Source organism: Ixodes scapularis, unplaced genomic scaffold (assembly GCF_016920785.2).
Source record: "Ixodes scapularis isolate PalLabHiFi unplaced genomic scaffold, ASM1692078v2 PGA_scaffold8__174_contigs__length_109621045, whole genome shotgun sequence".
In the NCBI taxonomy this organism is placed as follows: Eukaryota; Metazoa; Arthropoda; class Arachnida; order Ixodida; family Ixodidae; genus Ixodes; species Ixodes scapularis.
Genome location: NW_024609883.1, coordinates 51,484,019 through 51,501,056, shown reverse-complemented (window position 1 = coordinate 51,501,056; position 17,038 = coordinate 51,484,019). Strand labels below are relative to the sequence as shown.

Genomic DNA, 17,038 nt, shown 5'->3' with positions numbered 1-17,038 from the left:
GTTGAGGGAGTGAATGCTGCTCGTTTTTCTCAAACTTTTTCTGCGATTGCCATTGTGTGGAAAAAAAACACTAACGCATGTTTCATGGGTAACGAATGTCAAGGAATAATTCCAAGTGGTATCTACTAAAAGTACAAAAATTGTTGTATTTCCCCTTTAAAACTGACATAAGGTTCAAGAAAATAGTTCAAAGGTTCAGCCAAAAAGTGTTGCAACATGGTTTAAATACAATTACACTAAAATATGGGGCATGCACCCATGTTGCAATAAGTGCCCATTCTCTACTTTTGGAACATTCAAAATATAGTCAAGGAGCATATAATTGCCCACCATAACAGACTTCCGATCCCACCAAGCCAACTGAGATGCTCTCCTGCATCAGCTGCTTTTCTAAACATACTGGCGCAAAGCAGTAAAGCTTCACACACGCACACTGGTGTGAAGCTGTGAAGCTTGATGCAAATGCGCCAGCGCAAAGTGGGCTTGACGAAAGTGACAGCGCTGCTTTCAAAATTAGGGGTTCTACCAGACACTTGTACAGCTCCTATACCATTCCATCGGAAAAAAAACTGCATGACCCTTCTGTATTTCTGGTTTCGGACTTAACAAGCACCCATTTTCGTGGTTATACCTCCAACCTTTGCGTAGGTGTTTGCTCGCTATTTTATGTTAGTCAGTAAAGAGGCCAACTTACGAAATAAATTTTACATCTGAATGTCAGCTGCCCATAGCAAAGATGCCAGATTTATACTGAAGCATGCTGAAACATTAGAAGTCACGTTTCATTTTGTCGAACCTCCCTTTAAGTTAAGCATGCATAGACAAGTGGTTTAAAGAGAAGCAATCATCAGACAGGTAGACAATTGACAGGTGGGAGATGAAAGTGGGAAATCGCCATGGTTCGTAGACAAGTTATACAAGGGCACATGCCTGAGATAAAGTTCAGCTCTTAAAAAATAGAACAGCCTAGAGCAGAGGTTTTCAAACAATCTCAAGGAGCTTCTGCAGCCGAGGAGCCCTTGCTCCTCTTGACACTGATTCAATAAAGATGTGTAGAAACTTAGACTTTGTAAACAATAATACACACACCAAGGAGCATCTGACTCATAGTTATGCATCAATGGGTGGCTTCAAGTCTACCATAAAAGTGCTTAAACAGCAAAAACGCTTTGCCTAGGGGAGGAACGGCCGATAAATTTTGGGAGCTCGGAGAACCCATGAGGATATCCCTAAGGAACGCTTGAGTCTCTAGAAATCCAGTTTAAGAACCCATGACCTACAGCAGAGGTCCTGAAACTTTTCTAACCCTTGGAACCCCCATGCACCTTGAGCCAAAGAACCCCTTCTGATACCAGCATTGGTACAACAAAGCAGTGAAGGCACCTACAGAACTTGTCCACAATATACTGCATATACTAGGAAGTGTTCGGCTTATACAAGTAGTGTGTCAATGATTGGCTCATATCCGCTAAATTACTGCTTAAACTGGGGAAACACTTTATTTATTGGACAGGAACACAGTAAGGTGGTAAGCTGGGCTAGTTTGTAGTTGTTGAACATAGTAAAACGCAGCACTCAAAGGGGTAACTGCACGAAATAATGTAATCCCATAACCCCCGTTGCCAATCCCCCACATTATCAAAACCACGCACATGGACCACCCCTTTCCCCGTACTGGCTTTCCCTGCTTTACCCCTAGTTCTGTTATCGAATGTGCCGCTAAATCCAGAAAACTGCGGCTATGTGCATTGTTTGAATATTAATGTTGAAGAGTTTGACACATGATTTCATTTTCTACAACAAGCAGTGGAGTTGGGCTAGTTAGTTTAAAATAGCTTAAAAAAACAGCATGAGAAAACGAAGGGTTAGAGGAAAGAGCACCCAAACACAGTGCAGAGTAGCCACTGAAATTTTACTTCTGCATAAAACAAAGAATAAACAAAAGATGGGAAAGGTAGGAACAAAGCAATCAACCCAATAAAATATCCCCAGCATGCCGACACGTGCCTACAAAATTTTGCCGCACCTTTTGATAAAGTCTACCTCTCGCTGACAAACTTATAAGCCGCACGGACTTTGAACTGGCCCTCATCCAGGCTTTCCTATTCGTGTTTCCTGCCAATCGGCATCAGGGTTTTCATTTTCACTTTGCTCAGGCAATCTGGCAAAACGTTAAAAAACTTGGTCCTGCCAAAGTCAATCAGGAAGCTCTCTGATAACAATGTTTCTTCACCAGACAATTACTTAAGCGTTCGTCCCGCCCACGTTTGAACACTTCGCTTGGCAGAGTTTGAAGACTACAGCACCATCCGCCCCTAATATCCCAAAACTCATCCTGTACTTCAAGGACACTTGGTTGCTCGGGAGCTACGATATCCACCAGTGGAACCACCACCAAAACGACGGAACCCGGACAAACAACTTAAAGGAAGCTTCGCACTGGTGAGTACAGTCAGCATTAGAAATTCTGCCACTCTGCGATCAAATATTTTATTTGCCAGAAGTTGTAATAATTGTACTCTTCAATTACAGAAAAATCAACAATGTCCTCGGCAAAGCACATCCCAATGTTTTCACGTTTCTGGACCTCATCAAGCAAGACATGGCAACAACAAGGGTCACACTCATTTAGGTGTCTAACGGTGGCCAAGCCCGAAAGTGGCAAAAGAAGGGGGAAAGGAAAGATCACGCCATTGAGAAGCTCGAGAAACATTTGTCTAATGGCGAGCCGAATATTCGGGAGATCTTGAGGTTGATCCAGCAATTTCACGACATTTGGGTAGCACAGACATTGCCCCTATAAAACACTTTATTCTCGCATGCGAATAGACAGCCTATAACTTTGCTTTTTGATAGGCATCAAGCAGACACAGAATCACAGGGGAAGACAATGCGTCTCGATTGAATAACAAAATAGCAGAGGTGATGAAGGGGATTGCAGCACTGGCATAGCGGAAGAATGGGGCACAGGAGTATTGACACTCCCTCTGATTGTCAATATTCGAGGGGAGTGTTGACACAAGACAGGGATTTTGGCATCCGGGGGAATTGTGCTACAACCCACATGCACTGATCCACAACTGAAATATTATATTAAAAAAATAGAAAAAAAAGAAGCCAGGCGATGAAGTAATTTGTAAAAAGTTTGAAAAAAATGTAGGGACAGATACAGCCGTGAAAATTTGAGTGCTTGGAAACCCCGCAAGGGCGCACTGGGGGAACCCCTGGGTTTCTAAGAACCCAGTTTGAGAACCAACGACCTGCAGGATGGAAAAGACTGTTTCACTTGCCCAAATCCACCAGCCGTTGCACAGTAGCCAGGTTGCCCACATTCTGGTTTTCCATCAACCAGCGTGAGAAGTAGACGTTCTCCGCGCTCACGTACCGACGTTCGGGGTACCGAGACAGGCTGTCCATGACATTGTTGTAGATGTGCTGCACAGCTGGACAGCAGACAACAGGGACATATTATGGTTTCTCCTTGAGTCACTCGAGTTTTCAAATTGTGCAGCAATCTTGTTTCCATTAAAATCATTGAAATAATAGCCCTCGAAAACAGCACAGACTACCGAGAAGAAATATGAAGCCTGGAATGAAGCACTGGTCAGTTGTAAACAAGAGGATTTAGTGATATCATACAATAACGGCATTGGCCAAACAGAGTGGGATAGTGACAAAATCATCATCATGCGTAGCACAAGCTAAAAAAAAGTGAGAGTGATCTTTGCTTAAATTTGAGTAATCGAAGTCCCAGGCTCTCCTAAATATAGGGAGAATTGTTCGTGGCAATCACGTGCCCTCGACGTTACTATTCCACGTTGGTCGTTCGTGTTACCAACAGAGAAGAAAAAGACTCGGAGTCCTGAACTGATGCCACTTATAATTATAGACACAGAGCAAGTTTTTGTACTTAAGCTAATTCAGGATTTTCTGAAACCAACTCTACTTTTTTTCTTTTGCTGCAACTCAAGACTTTTAAAGGAGAAAGATTAGTCAAGGTTGTCAAGTGCAGATCGTTAATGGATTGCAGATTTAATGCGAAATATGATAGACAGTTGGTGGTAATTGATGGACCCTCCAAATCGAACGATGACTTGCCCCACCTATGCGGGGCTTTTAATTTCAACAGCTAACATACAGGGCGTCCAGAAACAAGGAACTCTCTGCAAAATGAGCCGCAAAAACCTGCACCTGCAAATGCCGACCCAAAAATTTCATAAAACGTGGGTCCTAGGCGTAGATTTTACCTTGTAAAGTTTGAAGCCATAACTATATTCTTGAAAAAAATTACAACATCCTTTAAATTTTCAGTAGCAAGCTCTGATGCACCCAGTTCATCGGTATATGGGCTCATGGCGCCACCTGCCGATGGACGCTCGAAAGCAGACAGTGTCATCGCCTGCTTTCAGGTCTCCATTGGGAGGGCACTACAAGCTTTCTTCTTAGTCATCTAGATACGCCAAAGACTGCCACTGAAAATGTGAAAGATGTTATTGTAACTTTAAAAAAATAAGGTCATGCCTTCAAACTTTACAAGATAGCATCTACCATCAAAATACATCTTTAATAAAAATTTAAGCTCGTAACATGCAGGCGACAATCTTTTTTGGCTTGTTTTACAGCAAACTCCTCGATTCCAAACACCCTGTACATATATAAGAAGATAAATTGCTAAACGTTCAGGAAACCGAGGATGAAATGGCCTTGCGACAGGCATGTTCATTATGCTCACCACTGTCGTACATAATGTCCACGGGTTCGACCCACCCTGCGTCATTGTGACTGTGGCAGACGATGTGAACGTTAAGGTAGCCTGGGGCACTGCTGGGGCACCCCTGCAGAGATTTCTTTTTCAGTCACTTTCTATTCATCAGCTTCGTTCAAGGAAGGGGTGGTGAACCTCCCTACACCGCAGATAGTTGCAATATGGCAGACTCTCTCTCTACACGAAAGTGAACTTATGAAAAAAATACTTGTATCTTTACTACCATATGTCAGAATGCTAATGCAATATATATATACCCTGTTTAAGCATAAGTTGACGAAGGGCAAAAGCTTTTACTTGCATGAGCCAACCAAAAGAGCAAGTCACGTGACAAATTCTTACAGAAAAGGCTCGCTCTGACGACAGGGTCACGTGCATTAGTTTGACATTATAATCCCCTCACACTGATCATAGGTTTTGCCTTTTGTCAGGTTGAAATGAAGTTCATGAGAAACAGGCTTATAGCAATCCTTTTTGCTCTAAAGACAGGTTGGTGCAATTTTCTTCACAATGTTGCAGAAAGTACTCATAAAAGCATGCTGGTATAGCAAACATTCCTGAAACATAGCCTTGGTGCACTTGACTTCTACCTACTGCATAGTAAGAACATTAATAATGAAAGGTTGGAGTATGCTTACAATGCTGGTATAAGCATACGAAATACTAATTCAGTTAATATACTGCTACAGTAAAAATATTTTTTTTTGACATACCGCAAAATACCATGGAAGTGCCCACTTTGTTCAAGCGCTCACTATTAACATTTCCCGAACTTGTGAATTCTGCTAATTTTACATTAAGCACTCGATTTCATCAAACAAGCACCCTTGTTTCGGTTAACCCAGTTTTCAGGGTAAGTAGGGTGGGTGCTCTCTTTGTGTTTTACGGTAATAATACCACAAATTGGAAAGCTTGAATCACCTGAAGCCCGCATTTGACACCGCCTTCTTGCCTGCGATGCCTAGGAGCACTCAGACTGCCACCAACGGCCAAGAGACAAAGCGGCAGGAATGCTGACCAGTGCTGCAGCATCACTGTTGCCCCCAGAATGCCAAGCTGGCACTACAAGAAGTCTCCAGATACCGTGAAACACGAGCACACAGCAGGATGCAAAGCCTTTTGGAGCAGAACCCAACTGAAAATGATTCTCACTACACAAAAGGATGACTTGCTTCACTGAAAATGCAGTATGACGCACGGGGGTCAGGTGGAATCAACATAACTGTTTCACGGGTTTGCAAGCAACATCTACGGGCTTGCTTGCTGGAAAAGCCTTACTACAGAATATGAGGTCTGTATGGAATGCAACGGGATACTGACGTGCTTTCACACAGACTCTCACCTTGCACAGTGGTTACCCGATGCCAATGAAAGAGCAGAGCCTGCAACACAGCTTTCATTGTGACCAGTCTCAAAGTAGCCGAGAAGATGCTGGCTTCCTGCTTGTTGCCATGATAAAAGAAATTAATATGGCTAGTGCCCAAAATTTCTTAAACATTGCTTTTTTTTTATTGCTATTTTTGGACAGTTTGGTACAGGTATCTCTGAAGAGTATTTTTAAAACAGGTTTTCAAACAAGGTAAAAAGAAAGGTGAACAAATTAGAAAGAATAAAACATATGGTTTCAATACTCCGTTCGCTCTTCCCCCCGAATGGAGGTGAAAACTATGAGCATGTCTGCACCAGTCCAGTACCTCTCGTGCATCATGCAACTTGCCTGGTAAAGATCTGCGTTCAAGTACAATGGTTCTCAAATAGGGCCTGCAAAGCTCTAGCCTGATAGATGAAGTGTGTAAAGAAATTGTTAGATATACTAGGGAAGAGACATGCAAGGTCTTGCCAAAGTTGCTGGGCGTGGTACACAATCCACAGGGTATATCCTTAGACAAAACATGGAGGTAATCCAAGCTGGTTAAAGAACTACCCTAGGAGGCGAAGTTAAATTTGGGGGTTTCACGTGTCAAACCAATGAAGGGCACCTGGCTTGCCCCAGAACCAAGGATTAATTTGGACCACCTGGGGATCTTTTGATGTGCAACTGAAATCTCGGTTACACGGCACCTTCTCTGCAAGAAGCCTCTGTAAGATTGCGGACACCTCGGCCGGGATTCGAACTCGCCACCTGGGAACCCATAGGCCGGCGGTTCACCCGAGAGCCACCAAGGCGGCTTCGCTACTTGAAAAGGACCTCCTGGAAGCCTGTGGCAGTCAATGTTCTCCTAAGAGACCTACTTACAACTAGAGTTCCACGTTTTGGGGTTCATTTTGTTCAGAATTCGGAGGTGTTTTTGAAGCAATCTATTTTGTTTCCCGCAGATTAGGAGTCTATTTTTGGTGTTGCACAAAAAGTTGGAATTTATCGGGCATTACGTTAGAGAAAATAGGACATGACCATGGGATAGTCCAACCTCCAGGGGAACATGCGCATGACCCGAATACTTGTAAAATGTTTCGGTACCAATAAGAGAAGCAGACGAGACAAGGGGCATGGTTCACGGAGAATGCCTTACGGCCAACTGAGTGCGGGATGTGTTCTCGGTCAAAACAAAATTAAGCCGTGGACAAGGACTTTTCCTGTGAAGCTTCGGTTTCTCATATCCAAAGACCACTTCGATTCACGGTTTTTGGTTTTCTCCAATTTTGACAAAACCAGGACGGGATTTTACCCATATACTATACAGAAAACATGGCACCAAAATTACAAGTATAATCCCGAAGAAGTTGTTTCTTAGCTACACATTGGCTACCACTTTCAGGCTTCCAGAAGGCTTGCTTTCAAGGGTTCCCCTGCACATGTATGGGTTAAGGCTCTGTTACACTCCAACGCTGAGTGTGTGTGTTTGTTGGCGATGTAAAAGAGGAAATAGAGGCAATCAATGGGTGCAGGCTCATAGGCCTGTCACTGCCTCGACGCTGAGCACAACAAATATAGTGTAGTGCAGAATGGGGGCCTTTCGTTGGCTGGCGAGCAGGAACTCGATATCTGCGACCAAGCAGTAGCGGTGCCCGCTGTGCTACGCCTTGTTGGCTACGCTCAATGTTGGGCCAGTGACAAATGCACGCAGTGCGTGTGCACAATTGGCTCTCACTTTCCTTCCTACTCTCTTACAATGCCTACACAAGCACGCGGTCGACGTCGGAGTAAAAGAGCCTTTAGTGAATGAGGCTGCCAGTTCACTGCTAAGAGAGGGAAACGACTAATCAAGAAATGCTGCGGCATATAATATTTATAGAATACAACTTTATTCTAGACATAAAAAGCTTCCTGGCAGGTTGTTGTTAGATTCGATTAAGCAGCAAAATATAGATTAGTCTCCCAAGGTACTGTTTAGTTCAGAGGTGTCCTACTTTTTTACTCCGCGACGTCACTTTCAAAAAGAATACCACCAGTACGCGGGTCCACACTGCCGGTTTACTACGACATACAACTGAATTGCGCCTCCACAAAATTGCGAGAAGCTGCATTCACTCGTCAAGTTTACGCACGAACTGTCTCAATGTGTACACCTTGCCCACCCCGACCCCTTCGTCGACGCTCACGAACTCGTCCAAGTTGTCCGTCGCCGAAGGGGTGCTGATGCATGGGTAGCGAGGCGGTGGCTTCAACCAGCTCCCGTCGGGAGCCCTCATCCGAGACCGGTCTGACGCGAAAGTGTCCAAGAACTGCGAAGCATCCACCACCCGAAACATCGGCGCTAGTTCGGGACTCAGGTTCGTCTGTGGGTGGAAGGAGTGCTCAACGTACACCGCGAAGTCCACCGGGAAGTCCAGCGTAGTGTCGAGATCGTAGACCTGACACGGCCTGCCGTCCGCGGGTCTGTAGACGAAGAAGACGTGGTAGTCCCAAACCGAGAGGCCCGTGCTGTCCGAGCCGCTTTTTTGACACCAGATCGGGACGGCCCGGCGGCGGTTGGAGACGAACACGACCGAGCACTGTGCGAGCAGCTCGGGTCGGGTGGCCCGGGTGAGTTCGCACAGCTTCCACACGTTTTCTTCGCAATAGCACGCAGTGTATACACATTCGTCGGCCGCTGGAATACTCAGATCCTTCAACACTGACATCTCCATAGCAGGTGATGGGCAGGAAAGGCAGAGAAGGCTCCTATCACGCACAAGGGATAACGGGATAACCGCCACCGATCCTAAACTCGACAAGTGGGACGCTTTCCACCATCTTGACAGTCTTGCCTGAATGAAAACGAAACTTACATGAAGTGCCGTGGCACTGATCTTGCCGTGGTACCATATCGCTCTTAAAATTGCGAATAAGCCTTCTTTTGGTATCTTAATATATATAACTTAATTATATTTAGTAGTATATAAAAATACACCTGTGATGCTCACATAATTTTTTTTTGTAAATCTAAATGCCTTTTAGGTTAGCCGTCAGCTGCTTTTTAAATAAAACCTTATCAAGTGCTGAGCCAAGCCGAGCCAAGTCACATGGAAGAGCCAACATGGCGGCGTGTTTTTGTTTTCGCCCGATGGTGATCAAAACTTTCGAATCAAAGGGTAGGTTTCTTGCCACCTCGTTTCATAACAAAGAAGGGTCACATGACGCGGAGCCTCAGCTCTGGCTAAAATGTTAAACCGCGGGCCGCGATGCGGTGCAACACTCGCTGACGCCCGAAAATTCCACCCAGGTGACTCGGTCCCCAAACCCCGGAGCGGACATCGGATCGTGGCGGACGGAAACAACGTGTACGCATTCGGTGGTTACAACCCCGACAATGGGAGCGACGACCCCACCAGCTTTCTGTTTAGGGAGGTAAGTGCATCGACTGCCCGTTGACAAAAATCTGTGCATGTCTGTGCGTCCGTTTTCCGATCGTTTGATGAGGTCTGTTGGTTTTCCAGTTGTGGCAATTCAACGCATACACCCAAAGGTGGACCAACCTGAAGATGTCCGGCGAAGTCCCGTCGGAATTAGCGTCACATGCAGGTTGGTGAACACACTTCTGCTTTCGGCACGCGTACTATGCTTCACTCGATCTTGCGTGACTGCAAATTTCGAGCTTTGATTTCTTGCGAACGCTGACAGTTGAAAATTGACAACCCCTATCTCCTTTTGGAGAGTCATGCGCCCATTGTAGGTTCATATAAAGAATATAGGAATGAAATAGAGCAGTCACTGCACCGAAATGTGACAGTCTAACAGCTAGCCCCATCCCCCGGCAAATAGCGGGCGCGGGCGGATCCGTAATTTCGAACTCCTAGTCTCGGCAAGCGAGACAGAGTGAAGACTGCGAGTGCTCACAAGGCAGCAAACGGATCAGCTCCGATAGTTGGCAGCGACGCCGCTGTTATGTCGCTGCTGTGCTATCGCTGCCTGCCCCTACCTTGCATTGACAGGCAACTGGGTGACATACCCTTCCATAAGATAGTAATAAGCAGTCACAAAAGGGCTGTCCGAAGGCGCGCTTGCGGAGCATTCAAGTGCCATCCGACGGCACTTTACGTCCGGATTCGAGTGCCGTTGTACCATGCTTCTACCGAACAAACGCCGTCCTTCAGTGAAGAATATCTTGTTTTTGCACTTCGTGGCCGAAATTAGTATGCCTACTTTCGATGTACTTTTTTTTTGTGTTAAATTTTCTAATTATAGTATACTCATATTTCATAAAACTTTCTTCATAACAAATAATATTTGAAAACCAAATAATGACATCTCTGCTTGGTTAGTAGTCGATGCCTTCACAAATATTTTGGTCCAGTGCTTGCCTTAGAAAGAAGCATCGCCATTTTTTTATGATTAAAAAAAAAAAATATATATATATTTTGTAGAGGCTTTTGCCGCCCCTCGAGGACATGAGATTTAAACTTGAATTTATCTTAAATCACAATCGCAATCTTCGAGACAGAGCCACTTCGGCAAACTTTGGCAAATTGTGCGCCTACACAGCGCAGGCATAAACATGCATAAGAAAGCATGCTGCTCGCTTCTTTAGCATTTGTCTCGCTCACGCTTTACATTAGAAGATCGGCGAGCGGCTGAGGAATACATGTCAGAATAAGCGTGACTTGTGCTTAGCACTTTCATGTGGCACTTGAAGGCGCGAACAAAGTGCCATCAGACGGCACTCTAGACACAGCCAAGATAATAACGCAGCACATCACCAGTTGCGTAGTGAGGTACCTTTTACACATTTCCATCATAACTTCAGCTGCTTGGTGGGAACTTCGCAACTCAAGGCTTCTGATAACTTCACCTGCCTCTGACGTACTCGTAAATTTTCTGCTCGGGCATTTGTGTCAAAATTGGTTTGATTTGTATCAAAATGGGTGCGATTGCTGTTGTGGCCAGGGCAGGCATGGCAGCATAAATACTGAGACTGAAATGCTACGAGTTTCTACAGAGTGAGCTTCCCTGGTACGAGCCAATAGAGTTTTAGCAGCTCGTTTCAACGCCTCCGATACCCCCGATAATGATACTTCTGCGCCGTGTTTGTTTGCAGAAAGATGGCAGTGGAGTGTCCATTATCGGAGTCAAGCCAATGTTTGATGGCTGTGCAGAAAGCTTCTCCCAGCAGTTAGGCACGCTCCACCACTTCACAGATTGGTTGGAGTTGCTCGACGGCCGCTCATTCAGGTTCAGATCTGCAGGCGCGGAGAGATAGGTGACAGTTTGCAAAAGGGCGCAGGAACCTGTTTTGCTATTATACGCCGAGCTCTCTACATTTGCTAGGGGAAGGCTATAAAAACATACTATCGAGTGAGCTGACATCAATGATCTATGCACCGTAATATCATGTGAGATGCCCCACCCCGAAAGATAACCCACCCTTATTTATGGCATGATTTGCTGTCTTTCCAAAAACACCGAAAGATAGCCCATTTATAGCTACAGCAGGGCCTTTTCTGATGGTAACATCGGTCTAATGGTATTACTTAGCCACGGTGGGAAATAAGGAAACATTGCCGATTGGGAAAGACAGTCTGGCTCATCGACCCTTCCTACGTTCACAAGTTTGGTAGGTCACAAAATTTAAAACTAGCATTTTTTTAAACTTTTTTTTTGTTGCACCTCGGAAGTTAGCTTACTCCTTATTTTTTCCCAATTTGGTTTTCGATTTTAGATGGGCTATTCCTCGAAATATTATGGTAGTTGATGAGCGAGCCATGCCTTAGACATTTTGTTTATGCACTGCACGACACAGTTATCACAAACATGACTTTGTAAATTTTTTTTTTTTTTTCTTTTTTATGTTTTGCTTGAACTTGTTATTGATGAACACCACATTCTACCACCTATGTTCTAGATGAGCACATTCCACCACACTAGCAATTTTGAGGATAGTTTTTAGTTCTAAGAGCAATGAAGGAAAAACTAGCGATTGCTTGTTTTTGCTAACTGTGTCACATTCAAGATTTTGTTTAAACCAACATATTCTCTGTGTTTTGGACATCAGAAGAGTGTTGATTGGTGGATTTTATTATTTTTTTTGGTGAAGATGGTGCCTTGGACGACTCATTACGATATTTCAAATTCTGTGCCTTCATTACATGGAACTCAGGAAAAATGCAGCCAGGTCTCAATTTACCTGTTTCATAAAAAAAAAAAAAAAGTTTTTAAGTTACAAATATTTTTTTATCAATATTTTGTGGTGGTGTGTTTTGGTGATTTGTAAAAATCTAGTCATCTATAAATGGTTTATCAGAGTTTTTGTAAGTGTGACTGAGCCACCTCTTTCTTGCTATGTGATCAGCCTACTGACAGAGACCTCAAGTTTTTACAAACTCATTTCTCATTGGGTTAGTTTGTATCGTCCTGTGACGTAGAACTTCTCTCTCTTGTTATTGAAACTGTGTCTCTAGACTTGCACTGGATTCTGTTGCAAATATGCTGGGAGTACCTTAGGTAAAAGAGTTCCAGGTTGCCTCTATTGAAAACTAGTATAGTTTCTATTGATTGTTTCACTTGATGTGCGAGTGATGCCGAAGCGGCAAGCACTATCATGTTTCCTTGAAGGATGCTTGCACTGTACGAGCGCTCATGCCTAGCAAGGACGTGGAAAGCCTGGGGCCCGCTTCTCCAGCTTCTGCTATGTTCACACCATAGAGTTATTATAATGTGTGCTAGATTTTCAACTGGTGTCTATGGCACTTCCGGTTTCAAATTGAAGCAGATGGCAACCAGTCCACTTTTTCAGTGCTCCTCTGCATTCCTATGGGAAAATGCATGTGCATTTTGTCTCTTCACCAAATAATTACAGGAATTGCCTTTGTTAATTGGGTCGTAGCCATTAGTTGATAGCTTTATTAACACTATAAAAGTGAAATTGCTTTAGTTACTGTATTTTTACAATCAGTGAGCAATGTTTAACTTCCTAGTATTCTGGGCCAAGTCCAATGTTCCACAGCAAGTGTGCAAAGACAAGCGGAGTAAAAGTCGAAAAGAATGTAGGGCTTGTCCAAGGAACGCCAACATTGCAATGACGCTAATATTAACAATGTGCGAGATATATGGGCCACTGAAATGACTCCCTAGGAGCGGTTGAAATGCGTAAAACAGTAAAAGTAATCCCACTATAAAGGGTGTTTTCTTTCTATTATTGTGCCAATTTTATCGGGTGGTAAGAGTTTTCTGACTTTTTTCCATTTTAAAAGTTTTCGAGCATGCAGATAAAAGTTTTGAACTCGAAAACAAACTTACCTTTGCACCGATACATGACCAGCAGAGTGAATGAAAGGAATGTTATATATTGGAAATCGCACTCATTACTTGGCTTTACTTTATTTTATTTTATACATGCACAGCTAAATACTCACCCAGTGTTAGTTCGTTGTTCTTGACGTTTTTCTTTATCTTCGAGATGCTCTTCATTGCTTTGGCACATAAACCCCCGTTGCAGAAAAGCACCGATTCTTTTGTTGTCAGCATGACCCTATTATTGTCTGTTACTGGATTTTTACAATCAGTGAGGAATGCTAAACTTCCCTCTATTCCGAGCCCTGTTCTATGTTCCACAGCAAGTGTGTACAAGCGACGAATCTAAGCAATAGTAACAGTTGAAAAGAATGTAGGGCTTGCTCAAGGAGTGCCCCCATGTCAACGATACTGATACTGATGATCTGCAAGGTTTATATGCCACTAAAACGATCCCTATCTACAAGCGGTTCAAATGCGTAAAACAGTAAAAGTATGCGCACTATGAAAAGTGTTTCTTATTTTATTTATGTGCTAAATTTATTGGGTGATAAGAGTTTCCTGGCATTTTCCAATTTCTAAAATTTTTCAAGCATACAGATTTGAGTTTTGAATACTAGAACAAACTTACCTTTGCACTCGTGCATGATTAGCAGAGTGAATAAAACAAATGTTGTTTATTGCAAACCACACTCATTACTTGGCTTTACTTTATTTTGATCATCTACATGCACAGATGAAGCGTTAGTGTATAGTTCCTGACATCTCTCTTGATTTTTGAAATGCTCTTTATTGCTTTGGCACGAAAACCTCCACGCAGAAAAGTACCGACGCCGTGTTTGTGCCAACAGTGTCAGACAGTGGACATAAATACATGTAGGAAACCTTTTTAGCACCGTTTTTAATGCAGCGAATTTGAAACAGAAATGCCGTAACTGATGACTATTTTCATCTACATGACCGAGAAATCTCCCAAGCTATCTATTACATACAAATCATTTGTGATATTTGATCTTATAAGTAGCACAGGGAGAAAATGCTCTCACTGTTTTTCATAAAAGTGCATTACCGGATGTCAATTTGAAACCGGTTGCTGTCTGCTTCAATCTGAAACCGCACAGTCGCGCCAGTTGGACCTCTAGCATACATTAGGCTCGTTCGATTTACCTTCACCTGCTGCACCGGCGCAGAAAAGTGTAAGGGCAGTGCACTTCCGGTATTTGTATTGAGATACGACCGGAAGTACATTGCCGTACACTTTTCTGCACCGGTGTTGGAAGTACGGGTAAATCGAACGAGCCTATTACAATAACTCTATTGTTCGCACTCGAAGTGAAATGCAGTACAGAAAATTCTAGACACGGAACTTTTTTTGCAGCCTTGCTACACTGCGACAAGATACTGGTGTACGGCGGCACAGGCGTTCCCTTTGGCGAGCGGATCTCCAACAGGCTGTACATGTTCGACCTGCGTTCCAGGCACTGGGACCTGGTTCCCACCAACGGGGACCGCCCGTACGAACAGTACGGTCAGGTAAGAGAAGACAGACACCCTTGGCTGGGGCAGACGAGGGATCGCGCTCGGGTGTTTGCTGCCCCTCCGTTCTCGGTTTGGAGGCGGCTTCGTTCCGCTTTACGGGGAGTCAAACCCGGATGTTTTACAGAGGCATCTGTAACTTGGAACCTCCTCGAGGTATTGACTCGTCGTCCTTCGCGAAATGCGTGCCGAGCGTGCACGTGCAACCAGGGTACGCGTCGAAAAGCAGTGAGCGCACGTTGAGGACGGGCATTCGAAGAAAAGCATTGAGTGCATCTGGTGGACGGGCGTTCGAAAGAGATGCCCCGTCGTTCTGACTTTTGGAGTAGTCATAGCCGATACCCCGTCAAGCCGGTGCACGCGTGCGGCCATTTGAGCAGACGAACTTGCACACCGTGTGGCTAGACCTCGGAAAGTCTGTGGCGGGTTCGAAGAACAGGACTTTCGGTTGCGGCTCGGCGAGGAGGCTCGTCATTGACGGAGCACGGATCGGGCGCGGGAGTGGAATCGAGAGCATAAGCGAAAATTGCGTGAAAATCCTCGAAATTGTTCTTGGGAGGAGGTGCAGAAACAACGCCATGACGATGGTGAATTACGCGAGCACTGGCCGATGCTGTGGCACGCATGTTATTCAATGGCTTAAATGTACTCTGATCTTTTCGTTACACTTTTTGTTCTTGTTTGGAGAAAAGGTTTCAAATATGGCCCAGCTTCGGAGTAAAAAAAAAAGAAAAAAAATAGCGGTTCATGCCAGTTCATGTTTTAATGTTAAGTTAAAATATAAAATAGCAAAAACAGGAAACTAGCGTAGAACACCGTGCATCCGCCCATTCCCAAATTTGTAAGATCTGAGAAAATATGTACAGTACATTTATATGTAAAATTGATGACCCGACAAGAACCCATCCCCCATTTTTTCGCAATTATCTCCAAATTTTGAATGGGTGGTTGCCCGGTATTTTACAGTATGCATGTTTATTTTCATCAAAGTGTTAGATATTAGTGAATAAATAGTGAGTGTGCGGGAGAGCTGGTGACGGTTAACCACAATGAATTATACCCTGAGACTGCGGTAAGAAAAGGGAGACATCAAACAGTTGAAGGGACAGAAAGAGAGGAACATTTTTTATTTACGTTACTGAGTAGCAGAAAATATATGTAGAAACCAAGTGCTGATACTAACCCATCCCTCTGTCATCCAGGCCATGTGCTACTTCAAGGGTCACCTGTACGTGCTTGGAGGCACGACGGGCTTCGAATACTCTATGGACGTGCACCAACTCTCCCTGGCTGACCTCTCTTGGAAGAGGCTACCTGCGGACATGGAGCCCACACGCAGGTCAGGCTACCTTGGTCTCCAGACCTAGTTTTTCTCTCCTACGATTCAATAAACAAATAAACTGATGAAATGAATATATATATATATACATATATATATATATATATATATATATATATATATATATATACAATCCCCGCTCCTGGCCCAATTTTTCGCCAGCTCTCTTTCCCTTTCCCTTTCCCTAACTTTAATGCTATAAATTCAATAATCACCTTCTCCCCTCTTCGTTCTCAATATTACTACGGCTGCACTTGTCAATCTTCACTCAATATCATTATATATATATATATATATATATATATATATATATATATATATATATATATATATATATATATATATATATATATATATATATATATATATATATATACACACACATGCCTATTGGTGATAGGTAAAAGCGCCGTTCACACACTTGCTACCGAGTGGGACGGAGAGAGACAAGGCCAGTTTTTAAGTCTCTTGCGACCGTGTAGGACCTGCTCCGCAGCAGCGCATTTGGGGATAGGCGGTTGCAAGGGACTTAAAAACCGGTCTCGTCTCTTTCTGTCTTACTCGGTTGCAAGAGTGCGAACGGCGATTAAAAGCGCGTTAAATGCTCTGCTTCCAGCACGAGTTTTCTGCCTTTGCCTTCAAGCCAAAGCTCGGCAGAAGGCAACGAGCACGTGCTGGAAGCAGTACACTACACACTTGGCCTGTCACCTACTATAGGAAAGGTGAAGCTTAGCATGGGCTTATTATTTAA

At 43.9% G+C, this 17,038-nt stretch overlaps 3 protein-coding genes across 3 annotated transcripts in view; 1 reads left to right on the top strand and 2 right to left on the bottom strand.

Moving 5' to 3' along the window:
- Positions 1-3,282: 3,282 nt before the first annotated feature.
- Positions 3,283-5,871, bottom strand: LOC120841489 (lysosomal alpha-mannosidase-like). The gene is made up of 3 exons (XM_040212393.3): positions 5,687-5,871; positions 4,733-4,835; positions 3,283-3,443 (listed from the first exon to the last, which is right to left on the bottom strand). The coding sequence occupies exons 1-3, from the start codon at positions 5,795-5,797 to the stop codon at positions 3,283-3,285; spliced, it is 375 nt and encodes a 124-aa protein (XP_040068327.1). The 5' UTR covers positions 5,798-5,871.
- A 2,117-nt stretch (positions 5,872-7,988) lies between these two features.
- Positions 7,989-8,958, bottom strand: LOC120841500 (protein N-terminal glutamine amidohydrolase). The gene has a single exon (XM_040212403.2). The coding sequence runs from the start codon at positions 8,831-8,833 to the stop codon at positions 8,231-8,233; it is 603 nt and encodes a 200-aa protein (XP_040068337.1). The 5' UTR covers positions 8,834-8,958; the 3' UTR covers positions 7,989-8,230.
- A 224-nt stretch (positions 8,959-9,182) lies between these two features.
- LOC120837764 (kelch domain-containing protein 10) overlaps positions 9,183-17,038 on the top strand; it is a 15,630-nt gene continuing 7,774 nt past the window's right edge. Inside the window, exons 1-5 of the mRNA XM_040207335.3 lie at positions 9,183-9,277; positions 9,409-9,533; positions 9,623-9,707; positions 14,791-14,945; positions 16,151-16,287. Of these exons, the coding sequence (XP_040063269.2) occupies positions 9,223-9,277; positions 9,409-9,533; positions 9,623-9,707; positions 14,791-14,945; positions 16,151-16,287 (557 nt within the window). The 5' untranslated portion in view covers positions 9,183-9,222. The remainder of the gene's footprint in view (positions 9,278-9,408; positions 9,534-9,622; positions 9,708-14,790; positions 14,946-16,150; positions 16,288-17,038) is intronic.

Coding starts and splice junctions, on each gene's coding strand:
- LOC120841489 (XM_040212393.3), bottom strand. CDS start 5,797: ATGCTGCAGCACTGGTCAGCATTCCTGCCGCTTTGTCTCTTGGCCGTT. Junction 4,836..5,686: donor GTGTCAAATGCGGGCTTCAG/GTGATTCAAGCT, acceptor AAATCTCTGCAG/GGGTGCCCCAGCAGTGCCCC. Junction 3,444..4,732: donor GGACATTATGTACGACAGTG/GTGAGCATAATG, acceptor TCTGCTGTCCAG/CTGTGCAGCACATCTACAAC.
- LOC120841500 (XM_040212403.2), bottom strand. CDS start 8,833: ATGGAGATGTCAGTGTTGAAGGATCTGAGTATTCCAGCGGCCGACGAA.